This window comes from Trichechus manatus, unplaced genomic scaffold (assembly GCF_000243295.1).
Source record: "Trichechus manatus latirostris isolate Lorelei unplaced genomic scaffold, TriManLat1.0 scaffold00079, whole genome shotgun sequence".
In the NCBI taxonomy this organism is placed as follows: domain Eukaryota; kingdom Metazoa; phylum Chordata; class Mammalia; order Sirenia; family Trichechidae; genus Trichechus; species Trichechus manatus.
In genome coordinates, this window is record NW_004444015.1 from 12,227,971 (window position 1) to 12,248,273 (window position 20,303).

Genomic DNA, 20,303 nt, shown 5'->3' on the forward strand with positions numbered 1-20,303 from the left:
GACCAATAAGCAACATCATGATAAACAGAGAAATGACTGAAGTTGTCAAGGATTTCATTTTACTTGGATCCACAATCAACACCCATGGAAGCCAGCAGTCAAGAAATCAAAAGACACATTGCTTTGGGCAAATCTGCTCCAAAAGCCCTCTTTAAAGTGTTGAAAAGCAAAGATGTCACCTTAAAGACTAATGTGCACTTGACCCAAGCCACGGTATTTTCAATTGCATCATATGCATGCGAAAGCCGGACAACGAATAAGGAGACCTGAAGAAGAACTGACGTCTTTGAATTGTGACGTTGGCGAAGAATATTGAATATACCATGGACTGCCAGAAGAATGAACAAATCTGTCTTGGAAGAAGTACAGCCAGAATGCCCCTTAGAAGTAAGGATGGCGAGACTACATCTTACATACTTTGGGCATGTTTTCAGGACGGATCAGTCCCTGGAGAAGGACATCATGCTTGGTAAAGTACAGGGTCAGCGAAAAGGAGGAAGACCCTTAACGAGATGGATTGACACAGTGGCCGCAACAATGGGCTCAAGCATAACAACGGTTGTAAGCATGGTGCAGGACAGGGCAGTGTTTCATTCTGTAGTGCATAAGGTCGTTATGAGTCAGAACCAACTCGACAGCACCTAACAACAACAATAATGCACAATATTGACGCTGTGGGAACTCATGTGATCTCCAAAGAAGAAAGTAGAAAGAGACTTGGTCCTAGGGTTGTATAGGGAATGCCTATACTGTATTTAAGGAGTATAGGAAAGAATAGGTCATAAGCTATCAGAACCCAGTATAAGGATGCTGGAGTTTTCACAATTTATTTCCTGAACGTACCAACTCAATGTGCTAAAAAAGCAAATAAGATTTTCAGTTATCACTGGGAAGGCTATTTGAAATGAATCACCATATTACCCTCATACAAGTAACTAGGATACTTTGTGCAGATGTGGTAATGAAACCCCAAGAGGGATATTAGTAGATCTGGAAATGGTCCAGAGAAGAGCAATTAAAATAAAGGGGAGAAGCAAGTGATGTTTTAAGAAAGACCAAAGGGATAAAGAACCTCTTTTCAGTCTGGAAAATTAGAGCTAGAAGGGTCACTAACACCACCACCACCAATAATAATGGTTAACATTTACTGAGTGCTCACTATATGTGAGACTATTTCATATGCTTTATATGTATCGTCTCATTCATTCCTGACAACAACCTTATCAGGTAAGTAGTATTATCCCCATTTTGCAGGTGAGGAAACTGAGGCACAGTGAGGTTAAGTAACTTGTCCAATCTCACAGAGCTAGAAAAGGAGAATCTGAAATTGAAACCCAATCTGATTTGAGTATATGCTTTTAACCACCAACAAACAAACAAATCTTAAAAATATGAATCATTTGACCACAAGCTTGTTTGCTAAGATTAAAAATTCTAAATACCAAGGCATTACTTAATGATTTAAGAGGAATACATGTTTTTGTTGTTTGAATTTTTTTTTTTACAATTAACACAATCACTTTTGTAAAGAAAAAATAATAAAGAGGATGCAATTTCAATATAAATATTGAAAATACTAGTTTACCTAGCAGGTAGTAAACTTCTAGAATTTGTTCCTCAGAGAGGTTGTAATAAATATAAATAGTTTGAGGAACGGTTAATACAGCCAATAGATTCACACCTCTTATTTAAAAAAAAAAACAAAAACAGTTGCCATGGAGTTTATTCCGACTCATGGTGACCCCTTGTGTGTCAGAGTAGAACTGTGTTCCATGGGGTTTTCAGTAGCTGATTTTTCGGAAGTAGATCGCCAGGCATTTCTTCTGAGGTGCCTCTGGGTGGACTTGAACCTCCACCTTTCAGTTAGCAGCCAAGCACATTAACCTTTTGCACCACCTAGGGACTCCACATACCTCTTATAGATACCTGTAATCGGTTATTAGGAAAGTATTCCTGGAGAAAGTGGATTTTTGAACTGGGTAGGAAAGGAGAGAGTGTGCCAGATAGAGCGAGAATCTGCATGGGAAATGGAGACATGGATGAGCGGTGTATGAAGAGACTCCTGTAGTGTAACAAGGTTAATTAACAATTAACTTAAAAACAATTCTGGCATAGCAATTCTTTCTCTATTCCACAGACTATCTGGGGAAATGTGATGAGTCTTCACAGATAACATCTCGGTAGGAAATGCTTTAAAGATCATTATTTCCCACCTTTAATAACATTCATGTCATTTACCCACCTTGCATATGGAAAATGTCTGTTTCTTTGGGGAAACTAAAGGCACTCTTTTAGTTTCACTGAGGAATTTAAATGCTCTTTCTCATGAGGTTTGACTTTTTGTTCTATGAGCTCCTGAAAATAGTGCTGCCATTAGCTGTACTTTGCACCTTTGGGATTAACCCCACCCTAGAGACTGGACCCAAGGTACTTACTTGATCGATACAGTACTTGGTAACTGTGACTATGAATACCTTGACTTCCCTTTAGGTTGGAATCCACAGATAAAACAATTAAAAGCCCCCCATCCGTGAACTTGAATTAACCATTTATTTCTAGAAAACGTGAAACTAGGTTAGTTTTTTTGCACTCAGTACATGGGTAAGAGGTTAAAAAGAAGAGGATGGGGAGTGCATTTTAAGAGGGCAATGGATAAAACAAAACTCAATGTCTGGGTACAGGTCATTTCCCTGAAGACTAGGACAATGTATTGGTGGCTTACACAAATACCAGATTCCTTACTGGCTCTGTCTTTTATCCATAGTCTCATCTTTTTTTTAAAAAACGAGCCAGATCTCAGATCCCTTAAGAAAACTCCTAATCATTTACTGCTTCAGGTAAATCAATACTAAATAAAAAAAACCCAAACCCTTTGCCATGGAGTCTATTCCGACTCATAGCGACGCTATAGGACTTCCCCATAGAGTTTCCAAGGAGCGGCTGGTGGATTGAACTGCTGACCTTTTGGTTAGCAGCCAAGCTTCCTAACCATACTAGGAGAGGTAATTTAGCAGGGCACCTGAAAAGGCTAATTTCAATTTGACTATTATCAAAGCTGAAATGAAATATAAAAAAGTTTTCTTGTCAACTATCTTTTCTATCTTGCCACCTCCCAGGTGTGGAGAAGGAAGAACTTTCCTGCCAAGTATGAGGATTGTCTCCTTGTTCTTCCTGATCTGAGGCTTATAAATAGGACTACATTTTAAGGAATACATTATACTGTTGTTGATATTGATCAACTACTGTGTAAAATTTTGGCTTAGAGGTGAAGAAATTGGAAAGGATCCAGAGAAAAATAATAACCATAATTAAAAGCTTGGAAAAAAGGAAGGATCCAGGACAAAAATTATATGAGTAAAGCTGAGGAAATCTGATGAATCTTGGATACTGTCTTTATTTTCTAGTTTTTTTTTTCCAGCTTTGAAGAAGCTCAAGTATATTAGAAAATGTTTATAATCAAGTGGGTATCAAAATGTAAGAGTGCCTGCAAAGGTATATACGCAATCAAATTGAAAGCAGAGACCCAAACAGATACTTGCACACCAACATTCATTGCAGCATTATTCACATTAGCCAAAAGGTGGAAACAACTCAAACATACATCAACAGATGACTGGATAAACAAAATGTGGTATACACATACAATGGAGTATTATTCAGCCATAAAAAGTAATGAAGTTCTGATATGTGGTACGACATGGATGAATCTTGAAAACATTATGCTGAGTGAAATAAGGCACAAAAGGACAAATTCATATGATCCACTTATATGAAATATCTAGGATAGGCAAATGCATAGAGACCAAAGTTTATTAGTGGTTATTAGTGGATGGGGGAGGGAGGAATGAGGAATTATTGCTTAATGGGTACAGGGTTTCTGTTTGTGGTGATGCAAAAATTTTGGAAATAGTGGTGATGGATGCACAACCCGGTGAATGTAATTAATGTCACTGAATTGTACACTTAAAAATGGTTTCAGAAAAAGAGTGAGTGCAAGTCCACAAGGATTTTTGAACACAATTCAAAATAATGGAAGGACTCTCTATAGAGATCCTTTCAAAGAAGAATACATTCCTCCCCTTCACTTCCTTCCTTCATTCAACAGACATTTACTGAATGCCTACCATTTGACAGTGTATGTTCTAGGCATAGACAGCAATCCCTGCCCTCTTGGAGCTTACATTCCAGTGGGGGAAAGGAGATAGTAAAATATAATAGCACAACAAACATAATAAACAAGTAAATTATATAGTATGTTAGAAGGTGATATAAAAATAGAGCAGGCTAAGGGGGATCAGAAATAGGGACATTGCAGATTTAAAAGGGGTGGCCAGGAGGGGCACCTTTGATCAAGTGCAGGTGACCAAATTGATGCAGCTAAAATGCAGAATTCTGATAGGGTTGAGGGGAAAGAATTATGAGCATACTTTACTTTTACCTTGTGATTTGTAGTTTACAAAGCTATACTAATCAGTTAGAAGGCACTGGAGGAGTTGGTGCAGATTTTGGAAAAAAACGACTTCTGGTTTGGCCAGCTTGAAATGCCAGAGGACCACTTACACAGAAATATTTTCCAGCAGGTAGTTGGAAATACAGATCTGGAGTTAAAAGAGAGACCCCAATTTGGGATCATTGAAATATCTAGATGGCTGCAGTGGTGGGAATGAATGAGTGAGTGAGCAAGCTCGTCAGAGGAGAGAAGAGTGAAAAGATGTCAAGGGGAGAACCTCACTACTGAATGTCTGTATTTTTAGGGGATAAGGACAAAGAAAAATAGAGAAAGGAGAGTGCATTTTATTCTGATCATTTAGAGAGAGAAAGAAAATGAGAGAGAACTGCGGTGTTAGCATTCTTTTATCCCTTCTCTGTCATTTCTTCCGGAACGTAAGCTGATTCTCTATGACAAAACACTCCCGCCATGCTTCACCCCTTTTGGTGTGAATCTTCCTTCAAGATCTTTTGAAGGTAAGGAGAAGGGAACTAACATTGAGTGAGCATCCCGTGTGTGCCAAGTGCTGGTTGTCCTGGACACCCCACCTGCCTCCACACTTCAACACCCTTGCCTCCTCCCACAGTGCTGGTTTCCAGAGGGCTGAAGCAAAATAAAAGCCTACCAAAAAAAAAACGAAAAAGAAAGAACATGGCTTGAGGGGGGAAAAACCCAAACAAAACCAGTGATCTGGGATGGCACCCCGGCAGGGACAGATTACCCAATAAGCAAGGTACGCACGGGCTTACTTCTTGTCCTTGTTAGCTGCCATCGAGTTGGTTCTGACTCATAGCGACCCTGGGCACAACAGAATGAAACACTGCCCGGTCCTGCGCCATCCTCACAGTTGTTATGCTTGAGCCCATTGTTGCAGCCTCTGTGTCAATCCATCTCATTGACGGTCTTCCTCTTTTTTGCTGACCCTCTACTTTAGCAAGCATGATGTCCTTCTCCAGGGACTGATTCCTCCTGATAACATATCCGAAGTATGTGAGACGTAGTCTCGCCATCCTTGCTTCTAAGGAGCATTCTGATTGTACTTCTTCCAAGACAGATTTGTTCGTTCTTCTGGCAGTCCATGGTATATTCAATACTCTTCGCCAACACTACAGTTCAAAGGTGTCAATTCTTCGGTCTTCCTTATTCATGGTCCAGCTTTCACACGCATACGAGGTGACTGAAAATACCAGGGCTTGGGTCAGGCGCACCTTAGTCCTCAAAGTGACATCTTTGCTTTTTAATACTTTAAAGAGGTCTTTTGCAGATTTGCCCAATGCAATGCGTCGTTTGATTTGTTAACTGATATTTCTATGGACAATGATTGTGGATCCAAGTAAAATGAAATCCTTGACAACTTTAAATTGAAGTTGCCAAGGGCTTACTTGTGCTTACTTACTAATCTGTAGAGCACAATTTCACCTGTTTTTCACCACATGCAGGATACCTTGCTTACTGGTTAATCTGTCACTAGCCCCCAGAACCCAGGCCCTCCAGCCTCCAGCCCCTCTGCCCCACATCCCTCCGGCAGGACTCGCCCCTTTCTCCCTGTGCCCGCGCTCATTGGCTGGCGCCCTTCCTCTCCACCTCCCTTGGAGCCCCCTTCCACTTTTCGTTTACGCTCTTCGCTGGGTTACGCCCCTCCCAGGCGGCCGCACCACGCAGGCTCGGAGGCTCTCGCCGACCTTTTCCGCGTCGCTTTTCACTTCCCGTCACGCCTGTTTCCGCTGTCTCAAGGCTCTGTGGCTTTTCCACCACTGAGGCGCTTAGCGCCCAGTGCTTCGCTGACGTCATCTCTCTGCGCTGCGCGTAGAAGCGCCGGTGGCAGCAGCAACGGTTCCACCACCCTTTGCTTTCATAGGACTGTGCTCCGCGAGGATCATGGCGCCGTCGCTATGGAAGGGGGTGGTGGGCATCGGCCTTTTTGCCCTAGCCCATGCAGCCTTTTCCGCTGCGCAGCGTAAGTGCGTGGGGAACGGGCACCGCTCCCGTGTGGGACCCAGGGGACGGTGTGTGGGCGCACCCCTTAGGGAATGTCGGAGCGAGTGTCCGAGAAATGGTCGTTTGAGGCCTTAGAGTTTCGGGGTGACTAAGAGAAGCAATGTTGGGCTCCCTGGTGGAAGGATTGAAGTTTGAGCGGGCCACCTGAGATTGCGGGAAGGTTGGAGCAGGGGTGTTTGGGAGAGGGCGCAGAGCAGGGCAGGTGGGTAGAGAGGGAGTCTGTCCTGGAATCCGGGACAAGTGATGTGAGTTCCAGCATGGGGCTGAGCAGGCAGAGTGTGGGACTGAGGACTCTCGATGCTCAGGGTCTCTTGACAACTAGGTGGATAACATCGTGGGCACTCCTGTGCTGTCCAGGCAGACTGGGAAGTTGTGAGACCCATTGCCTCAAGGAGGCGCTGTGGTACAGGAGAAAGAGCACTGGATGGGAGTCCTGGGAGCTGGTTCTTAAAACTTGCCTTACCGCCAAATCTGTGTGACCTTGGGCAAGTCACGTAACCTTCTCTGAGTAGCAGGGAAGTGAATTTGAATCACTGCCCTTTCTGCCTTACAGAATGATTGGGAAGTTTAAATGAAAAAAAAAAATTAAGCACTGTATAAATTGTAAAATGTCATACAAACACAATTATATTGTCAAAAAGAAACTTGAAGTCCAGCAGAGGATGCGGTGCGCTCTTGAGACAGCTGATTTGTTTGAGGTCTCCTCTCCCAGACCAGGAGTCAGCAAACTGTGGCACATGGGTCAAATGCAGCCTTCCTCCTGTTTTTGTAGTGAGTTGAGAATGCTTTTTTTACCTTTTTAAATGGCTGGGGGAGAAAACAAAACAAAGAAGAATTAACATTTCATGGTCTGTGAGAATTATATAAAATTCATATTTCATTGGACATCAATGAAGTTTTTTTGGAACATAGCTACACCCATTCGTTTAAGTATATGCCTGTGACTGCTTTCCAAGGGCAGAGTTGAGTAGTTGTGATAGAGACAGTATGGCCTGTGAAGTCAAAAATATTTACTCTCTGACTTTTTACAGGAAAAGTGTGCTGACTTCTGTTCTAGCCTGTAAAGCCTAGAGGGCAGGGACCGAGTATATTTTGTGCGTGGCTGTATCCTCAGTGTCTAGCACAATGTTGCCCACAGTGGCGCTCAATACATTTGTTGAATGAAGAAAGTAAATTGAAAGTTGAACCTTATTCCTTTGTTTTTCTAGATTACTTTCCATCTCCTGGAATAAAGTAGAAAATATGTATCAGAATTCCTTCAAAGCTCCAATGTTTTTTCAAAGTGAAATCTTTCCATTCTATTTATTATCTATAATTGAAACTATCCAATTATTTAAGGAACCCTGGTAGTGCAGTGATTAAAGCGCTCACCTGCCAGCCAAAAGGTCAGAGGTTCAAACCCATCAGTGGCTCCGTGTGAGAAAGATGTGGCAGTCTGCTTCCGTAAAGATTTACAGCCTCGGGAACCCTATGGGGCAGTTCTACCCTGTCCTATAGTGTCACTAGGAGTCGGCAGTGGGTTTAGTTTGGTTTGGGTATCCAATTATTTAAACTACTTTCTACATATGTGTATTATAAAAAACATTTTGTTTGACAAGTTCAGCTTTATTTTTTTATATTTTGAAATTTTAGATTTACATGAAAGTTGCAAAGGTAGTACAGAGAGTTACTGTATCCCCTTCATCCAGTTTCCCCCATTGTTAATATCTTATATTTACCATGGTATATTGTTATAACTAAGAAACTAATATTGGTACATTACTATTAACTAAAGTCTAGCCTTTCTTAATTTAGATTCCACCAGTTTCTGTTAATGTCTTCTTTTTGTTCCAGGATCCAGACCATGGATTTAGTTGTCATGTTTCCCTAGTCTCCTTTGGTCTGTGATACTTTCTCCAAAGCTCCAGTCTTTAACAATAACAATAATAATAACTAACATTTATTAAGTGCTGACTATGTGCCAGGCACTGAACTAAGCACTTTACATGTATTATATAATTTAATCCTCCCCAAAGCGTTGTGAGGTAGTTAGTAGTAGTATCCCCTTCTGAAAGATGAAGCACCGGAGACGTAGGCAGCTAGGAAACTTGCACAAAAGTGCGGAGATAATACATAGTGGGGCCAGGATTCAAACCCAAGCAGTTTGACTCTAGAGCTTATGTACTAGACTGCTTTATAAAACTGAATCTCGGGTAGTTGGTTGAAATTGTGCTGCGCTTAGATGCTAGAGGTACAGTGATGTTCTGAGGGAGTTCAGAGTCCAGTGGAGAAACAAGTGGATGGAGAAAGAATCACAATAAAGCATTATAGATGTTATGCTAAAAGTATGTAAGAATGCATAGATGTGGGGGCGGTCAGTTGTTTTGGGCAAAGGATTAAGAAAAATAATCATAGAGCCTCGCTGCCCAGAGTGTGGCCTCACCTGGGAGCTTGTTAGAAATACAGAAACTCAGATCCCACTCCAGACCTGTACTGAGTCAGAAGCTGCATTTTAATAAGATCCCCAGGTGATTTGTATGTGTATTAAAATTTGAGAAGCACTGTCCTAGAGGAGATTAGCATACACTGCAGTACAGTGTAATTTTCTACAATAAGCTTCAGCTGTAAAATTATACAACAATAGTGCAAGAAGGATGCTTGGGGATTGCTAAAGTCCAACCCCTTCATTTCACAGACCAGGAAATGCCTGGTAAAGGTAGTATTAATGTCAGATTGGGCTTCATGCAAAGAAGAAAGCCAGCTGGTAATTGAACAGACAGTAGGTTAGCTAAAATCTATTTTTTGTATTGATTTTTCTTTTACGCCGGTCCTTATGTTAAACCCCAAAACTTAAACTTAAGGAATGTCTCTAAATACACTCTTTTAAGAGAGAGTCAATACGTGTACACTCAAAACAATTTGGGTTTTTCAGTCCAGAATACGTTATTGAATAGGGATTGTGTAGGGTTCATCTAGAATTAGGATTTTGTATTTTTATGTTTCAGGTCATGAGAGCGCCTTGTGGGTTTACCACTGCAGCGGAGCCTCTTGTAATGCTTATGCTGGGAAGAGACTAATACTTACTTTGAGACTAATTATGTTGTGTCAGGTTGTGACAGCAGATAGCATGCTATGGCGCTGTGGTTTGCTCATCTTTGCTGTAATGAACTTTGTTGTACCAGTGCACCCATCACGTACCATATCTCATTTAATCTTCACATCACTCCCATTTTACTGTTGGCAGAAACTGAAGCAGTGAAAAGATAAACACTGTATTTCTTTAATTCTAAAACACACTCGCCCCTCACATCCCTACATTTTAACACTGAAATTGAGACACATCTTATACTCACTAAGGGTCTCTTAAATGAGATATAGTAAGTTGGAGAGCTAGTATTAAGATTCAGGTTTATAAGCCTCTAAATCCTATCCTTTTCCTTTATACAGGTAGTCTGTGACTTATGATGTATTTGAATTTCAACAAACCATACTTATGACCATCCCTTTTTTTGGTACATCTTATTGGTAGTAGTATGTACTACATACAATGTTATCGCAAGTAATTTGCTGATGTTATCATTCTGATGCCAGCCCCCAAAGACAAATAAAGATTGGATTTATAAAGAAACTGATAATAAAAGGCAATAATAATAAAAACTTTTTAAAAAAAGGTTTTGGCTTACACCAGAACCTACAGAGTCATCGGAATGAAACCCCCTCATAAGTCGGGGGCTACCTGTAACTTGCTGCCTCCTAAGGTTAAGCCAGCAGGAGAATTATAAACTAAATGGTAGAGGCAGAAATTCATGTCCTAGAATTCCTGTTCTACCACTAGCCCAGCATAGTCTCTCAGGAAAAACATTTCCATACCACTGTTACTCAGTACAAGGAGCCTTGGTGGTGCAATGGTTAAGTGCTCGGCTGCTAACTGAAAGGTGGGCAGTTCGAACCCACCAGTGACTCCATGGGAGAAAAGACCTGGTGATGTGTTCCTGTAAAGATTTCAGCTTAGGAAACTCAGTGGAGCAGTTCTGCTCTGTCATATATAGGGTCACCGAGTTAGAATCAACTCAGTGGCACACAACAACAGCATTACTCCGTACAGTTTACAGAGTCCCTGGATTGTGAAAATGGTTGATTCGCTGGGTTGCTTTGAGTCTACCTAGAGGAGCCTTGGAAGAAAGGCCTGGCAACCTACTTCTGAAAAATTAGCCATTGAAAACTCTATGGAGCACAGTTATACTCTGGCATACGTGAGGTCACCATGAGTCAGAATTGACTTGGCAACTGGTGTTACTTTGTCCATCGTATGAGAGTGTGGTGCTATTTGAGACCTGAGATTTTCTTTAGACTTTTTAATTTTTAAATACTTGTGATTTCTTTGATCAGTTAGTAAAAGAAATTATTTTCTTTTGCTTAGTTGCAGAGGTTTCTAGTATAGTGAAAGGAAAATTAGGTATTTCTGCCTCATACTTGCTCATCTTTTATTCTTGCCCCCTTTTATAAGGTGACAAAGCAGGTCATGATGAGAATAAAATGTTAAAATAAGGCTGATTGACTTACAAGATAGAGATATTTGAGGAGTCTGAGATTAGCGTTTATGTGACATAGGAGCCCTGGTGGCACAGTGGTTAAGAGCTTGGCTGCTAACCAAAAGGTCGGCAGTTCGAATCCACCAGCTGCTCCTTGGAAACCCTATGGAGCAGTTCTAGTCTGTCCTATAGGGTCACTATAGTCGGAATCGACTCGACGGCAACGGGTTTTTGGTTTATGTGACATGTAAGTGAGCCATCTCTTTGGTATATCGACTTGCTTGCGTTTTAAGAAAAAAAAAAAGGGCTACAATTTCCTTAATGGTATGCTTCTGGTTTATAGATCGTTCTTATATGCGATTAACAGAAAAGGAAGATGAATCACTGCCAATAGATGTAAGTTGGTCATTTATATTCCATTAAAACATACATATATATTTTTGCTTTTTATTTTATTTTTTTTTGTGTGTGTGTGTGTGTGTCCTTTTTTTTGGTCTTTTTTTTTATTGTACTTTAGGTGAAGGTTTACGGAACAAATAGTTTCTCATAAACAGTAGTACACATATTGTTTTATGACATTGGTTAACAACTCCACGACATGTCAACCCTCTCCCTTCTTGACCTTTTTTTTTTTTTGGTGAAAATATACATAGCCAAAGATACACCATTTCAAAAATCTCTGCATGCACAGTTCAGTGACATTGACTGTGCTATTCCAATTGTCCTGCTATTCTCACTTTAGATGAAGGTTTACAGAACAAAATATTTTCTCATCAAACAGTACACGTGTTGCCCTATGACAATGGTTAACAACCTCACAACACATCAACACTATCCTTACTCAACCTTGGGTTCCCTATCACCAGCTTTCCTGTCCCCTTCTGCCTTCTAATCCTTGTCCCCGGACTGCTGTGCCTCATTAGTCCCATTTGGTTTTATGGGGCTATCCACTCTCCAGCTGAACGGTGAACCTCGGAAGTGACTTCACCACTGAGCTAAAAGGGTGTCTGGGGGACATACTCTCAGGGTTTCTCCAGTCTCCTTTAGGCCAGTAAATCTGGTCTTTTTTTTGTGAGTTAGAATTTTGTTCTGCATCCTTCTCCAGCTCTGTCCAGAACCCTCTGTTGTGATCCTAGTCAGAGCAGTGAGTGGTGGTAGCCGGGCACCATCTAGCTGTGCTGGACTCAGTCTGGTGGAGGCCTTGGTAGCTGTGGTCCATTAGTCCTTTGGACTAATCTTTTCCTTGTATCCTGTTCTCTTCACACTCCCTTGCTCCCGAAGGGATGAGACCAGTGGAGTATCTTAGATGGCTGCTCACAGGCTTTTAAGACCCCAGATACTACTCACCAAGGTAGAATGTAGAACATTGCCTTTATAAACTTTGTTATGCCAATTGAGCTAGATGGTCCCTGAGACCATGGTCCCCACAGTATTCCATTAAAACATATTTTTAAAATTAGCCACATGACTTATAATAATTCTTTTTACTGATTTTTATGCTCTTAAATTTTTCCAGACATGAAATAACATCTGTTCTCTACTTTACATCACTCATTGTAAAACCCAAAGAATTGGAAACCTGAAAAGATTTCTCTGTTTCATTTCCAGAACTGTGGTTTAAATAGTCTTTCCAGAAATTGTTCTGTCCATAGTATGAGATGGACTTAAAAAGTTGATTATTTGGGTTTATTTTTTAGAAAAATTTCTTTTATGTAAAGTAAAAAAAAAAATGAAAGTAACAGCACATTTTTTAGGGACACATAAGTGGTAAAACTAAAGAAAAGCAAGGAAGTTTTTTGTTAGCTGAGATGATATATATTTTAGCTTCACTCACAATTTTCAGCTTTACTGGATTTTAAATTACAAAAGTAGTATACGTTCTTTGTAACAGAGCAAAACAGTAAACGTACAAATTAAAACTAATCCCATTTCTGAGCAATTCCACTTCTGCTCCCAAGATGTAACAACCACTGTTAACAGTTTTGAAGTGTAGTAGTTCAGTATTCTTCCTATGCATAAACACCATTATCTTTATGTACGTATAGTTTTATCTAATCTTACACACACAGAGTTTTTTTCATAACATTATTATGCATGTGTGTGTATAGTCTTGTAATTAGCTTTTTTTTAACTTAACAATCTGTCTTGAACATGTTTTCATGACAATTCATATAGATTTACCACATTCTTGTTAACAGTGCCTATGATTCCATTGTGTGAAATAGACCTTGGTACACTGGTGGTAGAAATGTAAACTGGTATAATATATGACATTAAGTTTTAATTTAGAAAGTTTGAATAATAGCTTGTGGCTAATTTTGACTTTAGTTGTCTATAATTAAGGATATGGTATATATGCTTATTACTGTTACTAACTCATTATCCTATCACCTTTGCTTTGTGGTAGATATATAGATATCTAGATATATATATACATATCTATTTTAAATAACTTCAGATTACAAGTTGGAAAATTTGAAAAACACAGAAAATCACAATCAAGAAAATAAAACATGCCGTACTCACATGTTGGTTAATATCAAACGTTAAAAACTTTTGGTTTCACAGTCTCTTTCAAAGGCAGTTTGGTATTACCTAATAAAGTTGAACACGTACATACCCTGCACCCAGCAGTTCCACTTCTGTGCGCCAGGAGACATGCGTGAGAATATTCCTATTGACATTGTAAAAGTAACAAACAGAAAACAACCCAAATACCCATCAATGGTAGAATGGATAAATTGTGGTGTTTTCATATAATGAAGTATAAAACACAATGAAAATGAATGGACTACTACTACATATTACAGCAGGGATCAATCTCACAAACATAATGTTGAGGGAGAAAAGCTAGACCCAAAAGAATACATTTGAGTCCATTTATATAAAGTTCAAAACAGACAAAACTAAACTATATATATATATATATTGTAGAGATCGATACGTAGATGGTAAAATTATAAAGAAAAGCAAGGAACTAATCTGATTAATGCAAAGTTTGGGACAATACTTAACTTTGGGAGGAAAAGTGAAAGATATAATTGCAGAGGGACAGACGGGACTTGAAAGCCACTGGTAATGTTCTATTTCTTAAGCTGGGTGGTGGGTGAGGGGTGTTCTTTTTATTGCTTTTCTTTACACTGAACACATGCATCATAAACTCTTTTGTACATGATCATTAACCATAACACATTTAAAACATTCTTAGTTGCTCATGGAATCAGGTAATATTTGATAATCCAGTTCTGAATGGCTCAGTGCCTGTTTTTGCTATTTGAGCATGTCACTAAGTTCATCTATTGAAGCATTAGAAGTATTTTTACAGCTGATCCACAGCGTTTGCGAAGGTTTTTATTGTGTCTTGAGTCCAAATCATTTAAAGCGAGAATTGACTCCATTATGAGTAGCACTTAGATCTGGGAGGAATACCTGTTAGAAGCTAAAAAGAGATGGAGAGAAAAGTATACATTTTTATAATAGTATATGTATGTTATTTAGTAATCTTGATCTTTATACTCACAGATAGTTCTTCAAACACTTCTGGCCTTTGCAGTTACCTGTTACGGTATAGTTCATATCGCAGGGGAGTTTAAAGACATGGATGCTACGTCAGAACTAAAAAATAAGTAAGTCTTTCCCTTTTCAGAGGTGTTTAATTTCATAGGGGTTTCCCTCATTTATATACTTTAAAATATATGTTTTCTGGTCCATAAAAGTTGGTCTTATTATTTGGTTATGCAGTTTGTATGAGTAAATGAGGTAAAAATATTGAGACAGTGTTTGACATGATAGGGAAAGTGGAAGCTGAATGTCAGATTATTGACGTTAGAATAAGATGTTCTTAAGTTATGGTGCTTACTACTTGCTTAAAATTGGTTGGTTGGTTGGATGGATGGATGGATGGATGAAAATAGATATATAGAAAGATACTCCCTCTGATATTTTAATCACCTTTCTTCCCTCTCCCTCTCTCCCTCTTTTTACCCTCTTGTCCCAGCTTAGTTTTTGGAGGAGTAAGGAGTTTTCTGTTTCTTCAGTCACTTCAACCGAGTCTGTGACATAAGCTTTTGTTCCCAGGCCCTTTTCTATCCCTGTATTAAAGCATACTTGTTATTCTACTTTTTTCCTCCTCCTGTATTCTTCTAGGGAGCCCTGGCAGCGCTGACCAAAAGGTTGGCGGTTCGAACCCACCCAGCAGCTCTGCGGGAGAAAGACCTGGTGATCTGCTCCCAAAAAGATTACAGCCTAGGAAACCATGTGGGGCAGTTCTACTCTGTCACATGGGGTCGCTATGAGTCAGAATCAATTTGACGGCACCTAACCTAACAACATACTTCTAAGTGATTTTCATAAGCTTTATTCACCTTTCTTCTCCATACTATTTCTTACTTTTCTAAAAGCATCTTTTAGCTTTGTCCAATTCCATCTCTGGATGTCACCTACCTTCCTGATGCTGGAAATGATAACCCTTTATAATATTTTCTTAAAAGGATTCACAGTGAACATTTACATGTTAGAGGAAACTCACCTTCCTTTTACTTTTGCTTCCTTATTAGACATTTTGAATAGCCACATCTCAGGCTGCATGTTTTGTATGGGGGTGTGCTTGAGTTTTTAGGTAGGCTGACTTTGAGATTTGCATTCTTATCAAAGGAAGAGTTCTATTTTTTCCAGAAAAATAATATTTAAAAACAAACAAACATTAAAGACCATATACTTAGGTGTTTGTGAATTAAAAAAATATATATATGTATATATGTGTGTGTATGTACTTATGTATGTATATATCACTGAAAAAGAAGGGATACTTCACTACCATCACCCACTACTGCTCTTAAAAGAGTCTACCACAAATCACAGGCACGGGTCCAGAAAGGAAATAATTAAGACAGAATGGCATTAAGCGGATAGTAGCAGTATATGAGTTTGGACAGTAGCAGGTACAGAGGGCCAAAAGGAATTTTTCATTGTACTTGAAAGATTTCTTGGGAAGCAGATCTGTGAAATGATCATGTGGCTTGAATAGTGAGGGCCAAATGAGAATAATCAAAGGTGCAATCTATGTACTTGTTTTTTAAAAGACTGTTTGGCATGGGCTTGTATTAGATTTACAGAGGTGATTAAAGTTGAGCTAGTACTTGTGTTATTATGCATAGTCATCCTGGAAGGAATAGCTGAATGAAGAAGAATTTTTGAGGGCTTTATGTTGGTTTTCTGTGTTTCTTATTTTCCTTGTACAGGAAGAAAATGAGATAAGAGTATGTTTACCATTTACAGTCTGATTTCATGGATTTATACTTAGTTTAAAATATAACCAATAGCAAATTCATAATTCATTGGAAGCTTGCTTATTTTCAAATAGGCACTTAGAAAGGTTTACTTAAAATTGATGCTTTTTTTTCTTTTAAGGACATTTGATACATTAAGGAATCACCCATCATTTTATGTATTTAATCATCGTGGTCGAGTACTGTTCCGGCCTTCGGATACAACAAATACTTCAAACCAAGACGCTTTGTCCTCTAACACATCCTTGAAGTTAAGGAAACTCGAATCACTGCGTCGTTAAGATTTTTACAAATTATATTAACAGGACAGGACACAGAGTTGGAATATTGGAGTTTGGGGTAGAAAACACTCCCCCATCAGTATTTATACTGATCTTTCAGACCTAATAAAAACAGAATCTATGGCCCTTGTTTGTACACTGTTAATCAAGTCATTAATGCAATATAAGTTTATATGTGAAACAAGTCTGACTTTTTTCATAGAGGGATTTTTTTTTCATTTAAAACAAATTCACATGTTTTGTAAAAGTCACTGTTTTGAACATATTGCTTTGGAAAATGTTGATGGGTTTTGTAACTATTTATTTTCTTAGATTTCTTTTCTTTTGCACTACAGTTTTTAGGATCCTTTTGGAAATACTGTGTGACGACTGCCCTTGGCAGTATGAATTATAGGAAAATTTTCTTCTGTTCCCAACAGCAAACGGACTTTACTAAAGAGACCAAAATGGTGATTCGTCAGGTTTTCCTATGCCCCCTAAAAGTGACTCTTCAGCAGATACTTGCCAGTCTTTAATTCATATATATGTAGGTGGAGCCCTGATGGCAGAGTGGTTAAGACTTGGCTGCTAACCAAAAGGTCAGCAGTTCGAATCCCCACCCCACTCCCATACGCCTTCGAGCATCAGCGGTCTTGTTTCATCACTTCTCTGAGATTCTCTGTATGAAAGTGAGCAATTTCTATGTCAGAAATTCTTTGTTTTAACAAACTCAGCTTGCTGTAAGCAAGTTGTGTTCCCTTTGTTTATCTGTAAAAATTTGCCCTAATTGATTATATAGTATAAGAATAGTTGAAGATAGACCAAAAAGACCATTCATGATTTAATTATATGGCCTTTGTAGAAAAGTAGTGAGGAAAACTGATTACATGTTGTTAGCCAGTTTAACTTATTGAAAAACCTCTGTTAGTTTATTGCATACTAAGCTAGAGAATTTGGAAAATAAAGACCACTTCTCATTAATCTGAAGTCAGACTTCAAAGGAATTGGGCCAAATGAGTTCTAGATATTTGGAACTAATACCTTTAATTTAAAAAAAATTAAGGTCATTTAAGAAATTGTTGTGTAGCTTCTGATTAAGAGCAGGCTCAGCGTTTTCCATCTTCACCGTATGTTGCTGAAGGTGAGGATGAGGATACAGAGTTGAATTATTTTTTTTTAGAAATATTTAGTAATTTTACTTTTAGGGGAAGTTTGGCTAGCACTTTGATCTTCCGAAAGCTCAACATTTCTTTGTAGAACAGATTGCTTTTGCCGAATTGTATAGTTGTAAAGGGAATAACTGGAAGCAGGTTTGAAAAGGAAATGTGCTTTAGGCAAGAGTCGTATGATGCCCTTAAACTTGATAAAAATTTTTTCCATTGAAAATGAACATGATACTCTTATGCTTGATGTAATTTTTTCCATTGAAAATGAACCTCAGCTCTTCTGTTCTGCCTGGTAACACACAACCCCGAAGCATGAGATTGTTTTGTGGTAGGTTGTTTTTGTTGTTGTTTTACCAGCCAGTCCGTCTGTGGAATACTGACTCTGCTCTCTGATGAGAACAAAGTTAGAAATCTGCTAATAACCGAGAATAATTTAATAAATGAATTCTTAAACTTGAAATCAGGGGTTAAAATGATTTTCACAGCAAAATAATGTATAAGAGACAAACTGATGTGTAGGAGACAAGTTCCTTCAGTCAGGCATGTCTGCCTTGCCTTCAAGTATGACTTGATTTGGAAGAGCCTCGTGTTTTCCTTCTCTTTTGAGGCTGTTTTCCTTTCCTAATATGTTTTTTTTTTTTTGTAACTGTATTGAGATATAATTCACATACTTTACAGTTCACCCATTTAAAGTGTACAATTCAGTGGTTTTTAATATATTTACAGTTGTGCAACCGCAATCAATTGTAGAATATTTTCATCACCCCATACCCATTAGCAGTTACCTCCCCTTTCCCCGCAACCCCTTCCCAGCCCTAGGCAACCTCTAATCTACCTTTTGTCCCTATAGATTTGCCTATGGATTTATATAATATGTAGTCTTTTGTGACTTGCTTCCCAAATATGGTTTTACTCTATGGAGTTTTCCTTATCTTGAGAACTGCTATTGCTGTGAAAGGAAGTGGTTGGTTACTCAGTAGACTTGAGGAGGAAAGGTCAGATGCCTAACAGATTTCTCAGTAAATCTTAAACGTGGAATGGTTTTTCCTTACAGACAAGCATTAATGATGTACTTATAATATTTTGGCTAATCTCTGGAATGGATATTGAAGTCTTTGCCTGCCGAGTCAGGAATGTACTGCTGAAAATGATGCCAAATAATTTGGCAAATAATTGACATGGCAGTTTTCAGGTATGTTTAATTTTGCTAGTAGCTTGTATACCTCGGGCCAGGTGAGCTTCTAAAAAATTTTTTTTAATGCCCTCCATTGCTTTTCTGCTGTCTTTTTAAGTATGTACTATAGGACTGAAGGGTAACTTGGGTGCAGTGTAACACTGCTAAATGAAGCAAGTACAGAATTTTATTTACAGTACTATGAGATGGTCCATTACTACCTAGGGTAGTCTAAAAATGTAACGATGTGAGCTAGTTAAGCCTGCTGTTAACTATGGTTTCAATGATATTCAGAAGTGTGTACTATTCAAGGAACTCTAGAATAGAGGAAGACTCACTTTTTAAATATCTAGGGAACCAGCCAAGTACTGTGGGCTAATGGCCCACCCAATGAAAATGCCGATAGGTTCGTTGGAGGCTGTTAAGCTCTATAAGTTCCTAAGGATTGTTTACTAAGCATTGTGGCTTATCTTTTGAGTGGCATGACAGCATCTTCCTGGTTCTTTGTGGCCTGTTTCCATGATGTATTGAGTAGTGTTGTTTGTTGTGAGCATTGATGCCTGTAACATCAAGCAAAACATGTTTTTTGGATGTTTCCTCTCTTTAAATGACCTTGCCCTGTCCAATAAATAAATGATTGTCTCACCCTGTTTTTGGTAGTGTTGGATTTTTTTTCTTTTAATCTCATTTTCTTCTGTTTCTCTGTCCCCAGAAAACAGTAAGTTGATGTTATGACTGTATTTTTTTTCAGTGTGATGCTGTTTTACTAAATCCAAGGGATACTTTACTTTTTTCCTATCAAGCAAGAATATTCTTTATTCAGATTTAATAGAAACAGGGGTCACTATACTTCGCAAGAGGGGGAAAATAAAATTTAAAAAATGTCTTTTTTAAAAAATATAAAAAACAGTATAGTCACAGTACCGGAATATGGAACTCTACAGTTTATTTTCTATGGGTTACTGCAGGTGTCAATTTTCCTCAACTGTGCTATTCACAATTTTGTTCAGTCCAAAAGTATGAAACCAAAGTGGTAGGAAACTTAAGACTTCGTACTTACACTAAGTGGTACATTTTTAAAAATCGTGGTGAAAATATACACACCAAAACATTCACCAATCCAATAATTGCTGCATGTAAAATTTGGTGACAGTTTTATAGTCTTTGTATTGTGTAACCATTACCACTAGATACTTTACATTTTATTGTACATGTAATGTCTTATTGCAGTTTTGTGGGGTTTTTTAGGGTAGAAATAGAATTTATAATATTATATATATATATATACTCTTAAAATTTTACTTTAGTGGACACTATACAGTCTTCCATACCTTGCTTTTGTCACCACCTGTATCCTAGAAGATCATTCTGTTATCAGTATATACAGAAATACCTCACTCTTTAATGACTGAGGAAT

At 38.6% G+C, this 20,303-nt stretch overlaps 1 protein-coding gene across 1 annotated transcript; it reads left to right on the plus strand.

Annotated features, from left to right (window-relative positions):
* Positions 1–6,367: 6,367 nt before the first annotated feature.
* Positions 6,368–19,718, plus strand: MMGT1 (membrane magnesium transporter 1). The gene is given in 6 exon segments (XM_004380953.2): positions 6,368–6,446; positions 7,696–7,801; positions 10,755–10,756; positions 11,342–11,394; positions 14,521–14,624; positions 16,408–19,718. Coding segments are annotated over 6 exon segments (504 nt in total). The 3' UTR covers positions 16,568–19,718.
* Positions 19,719–20,303: the final 585 nt, after the last annotated feature.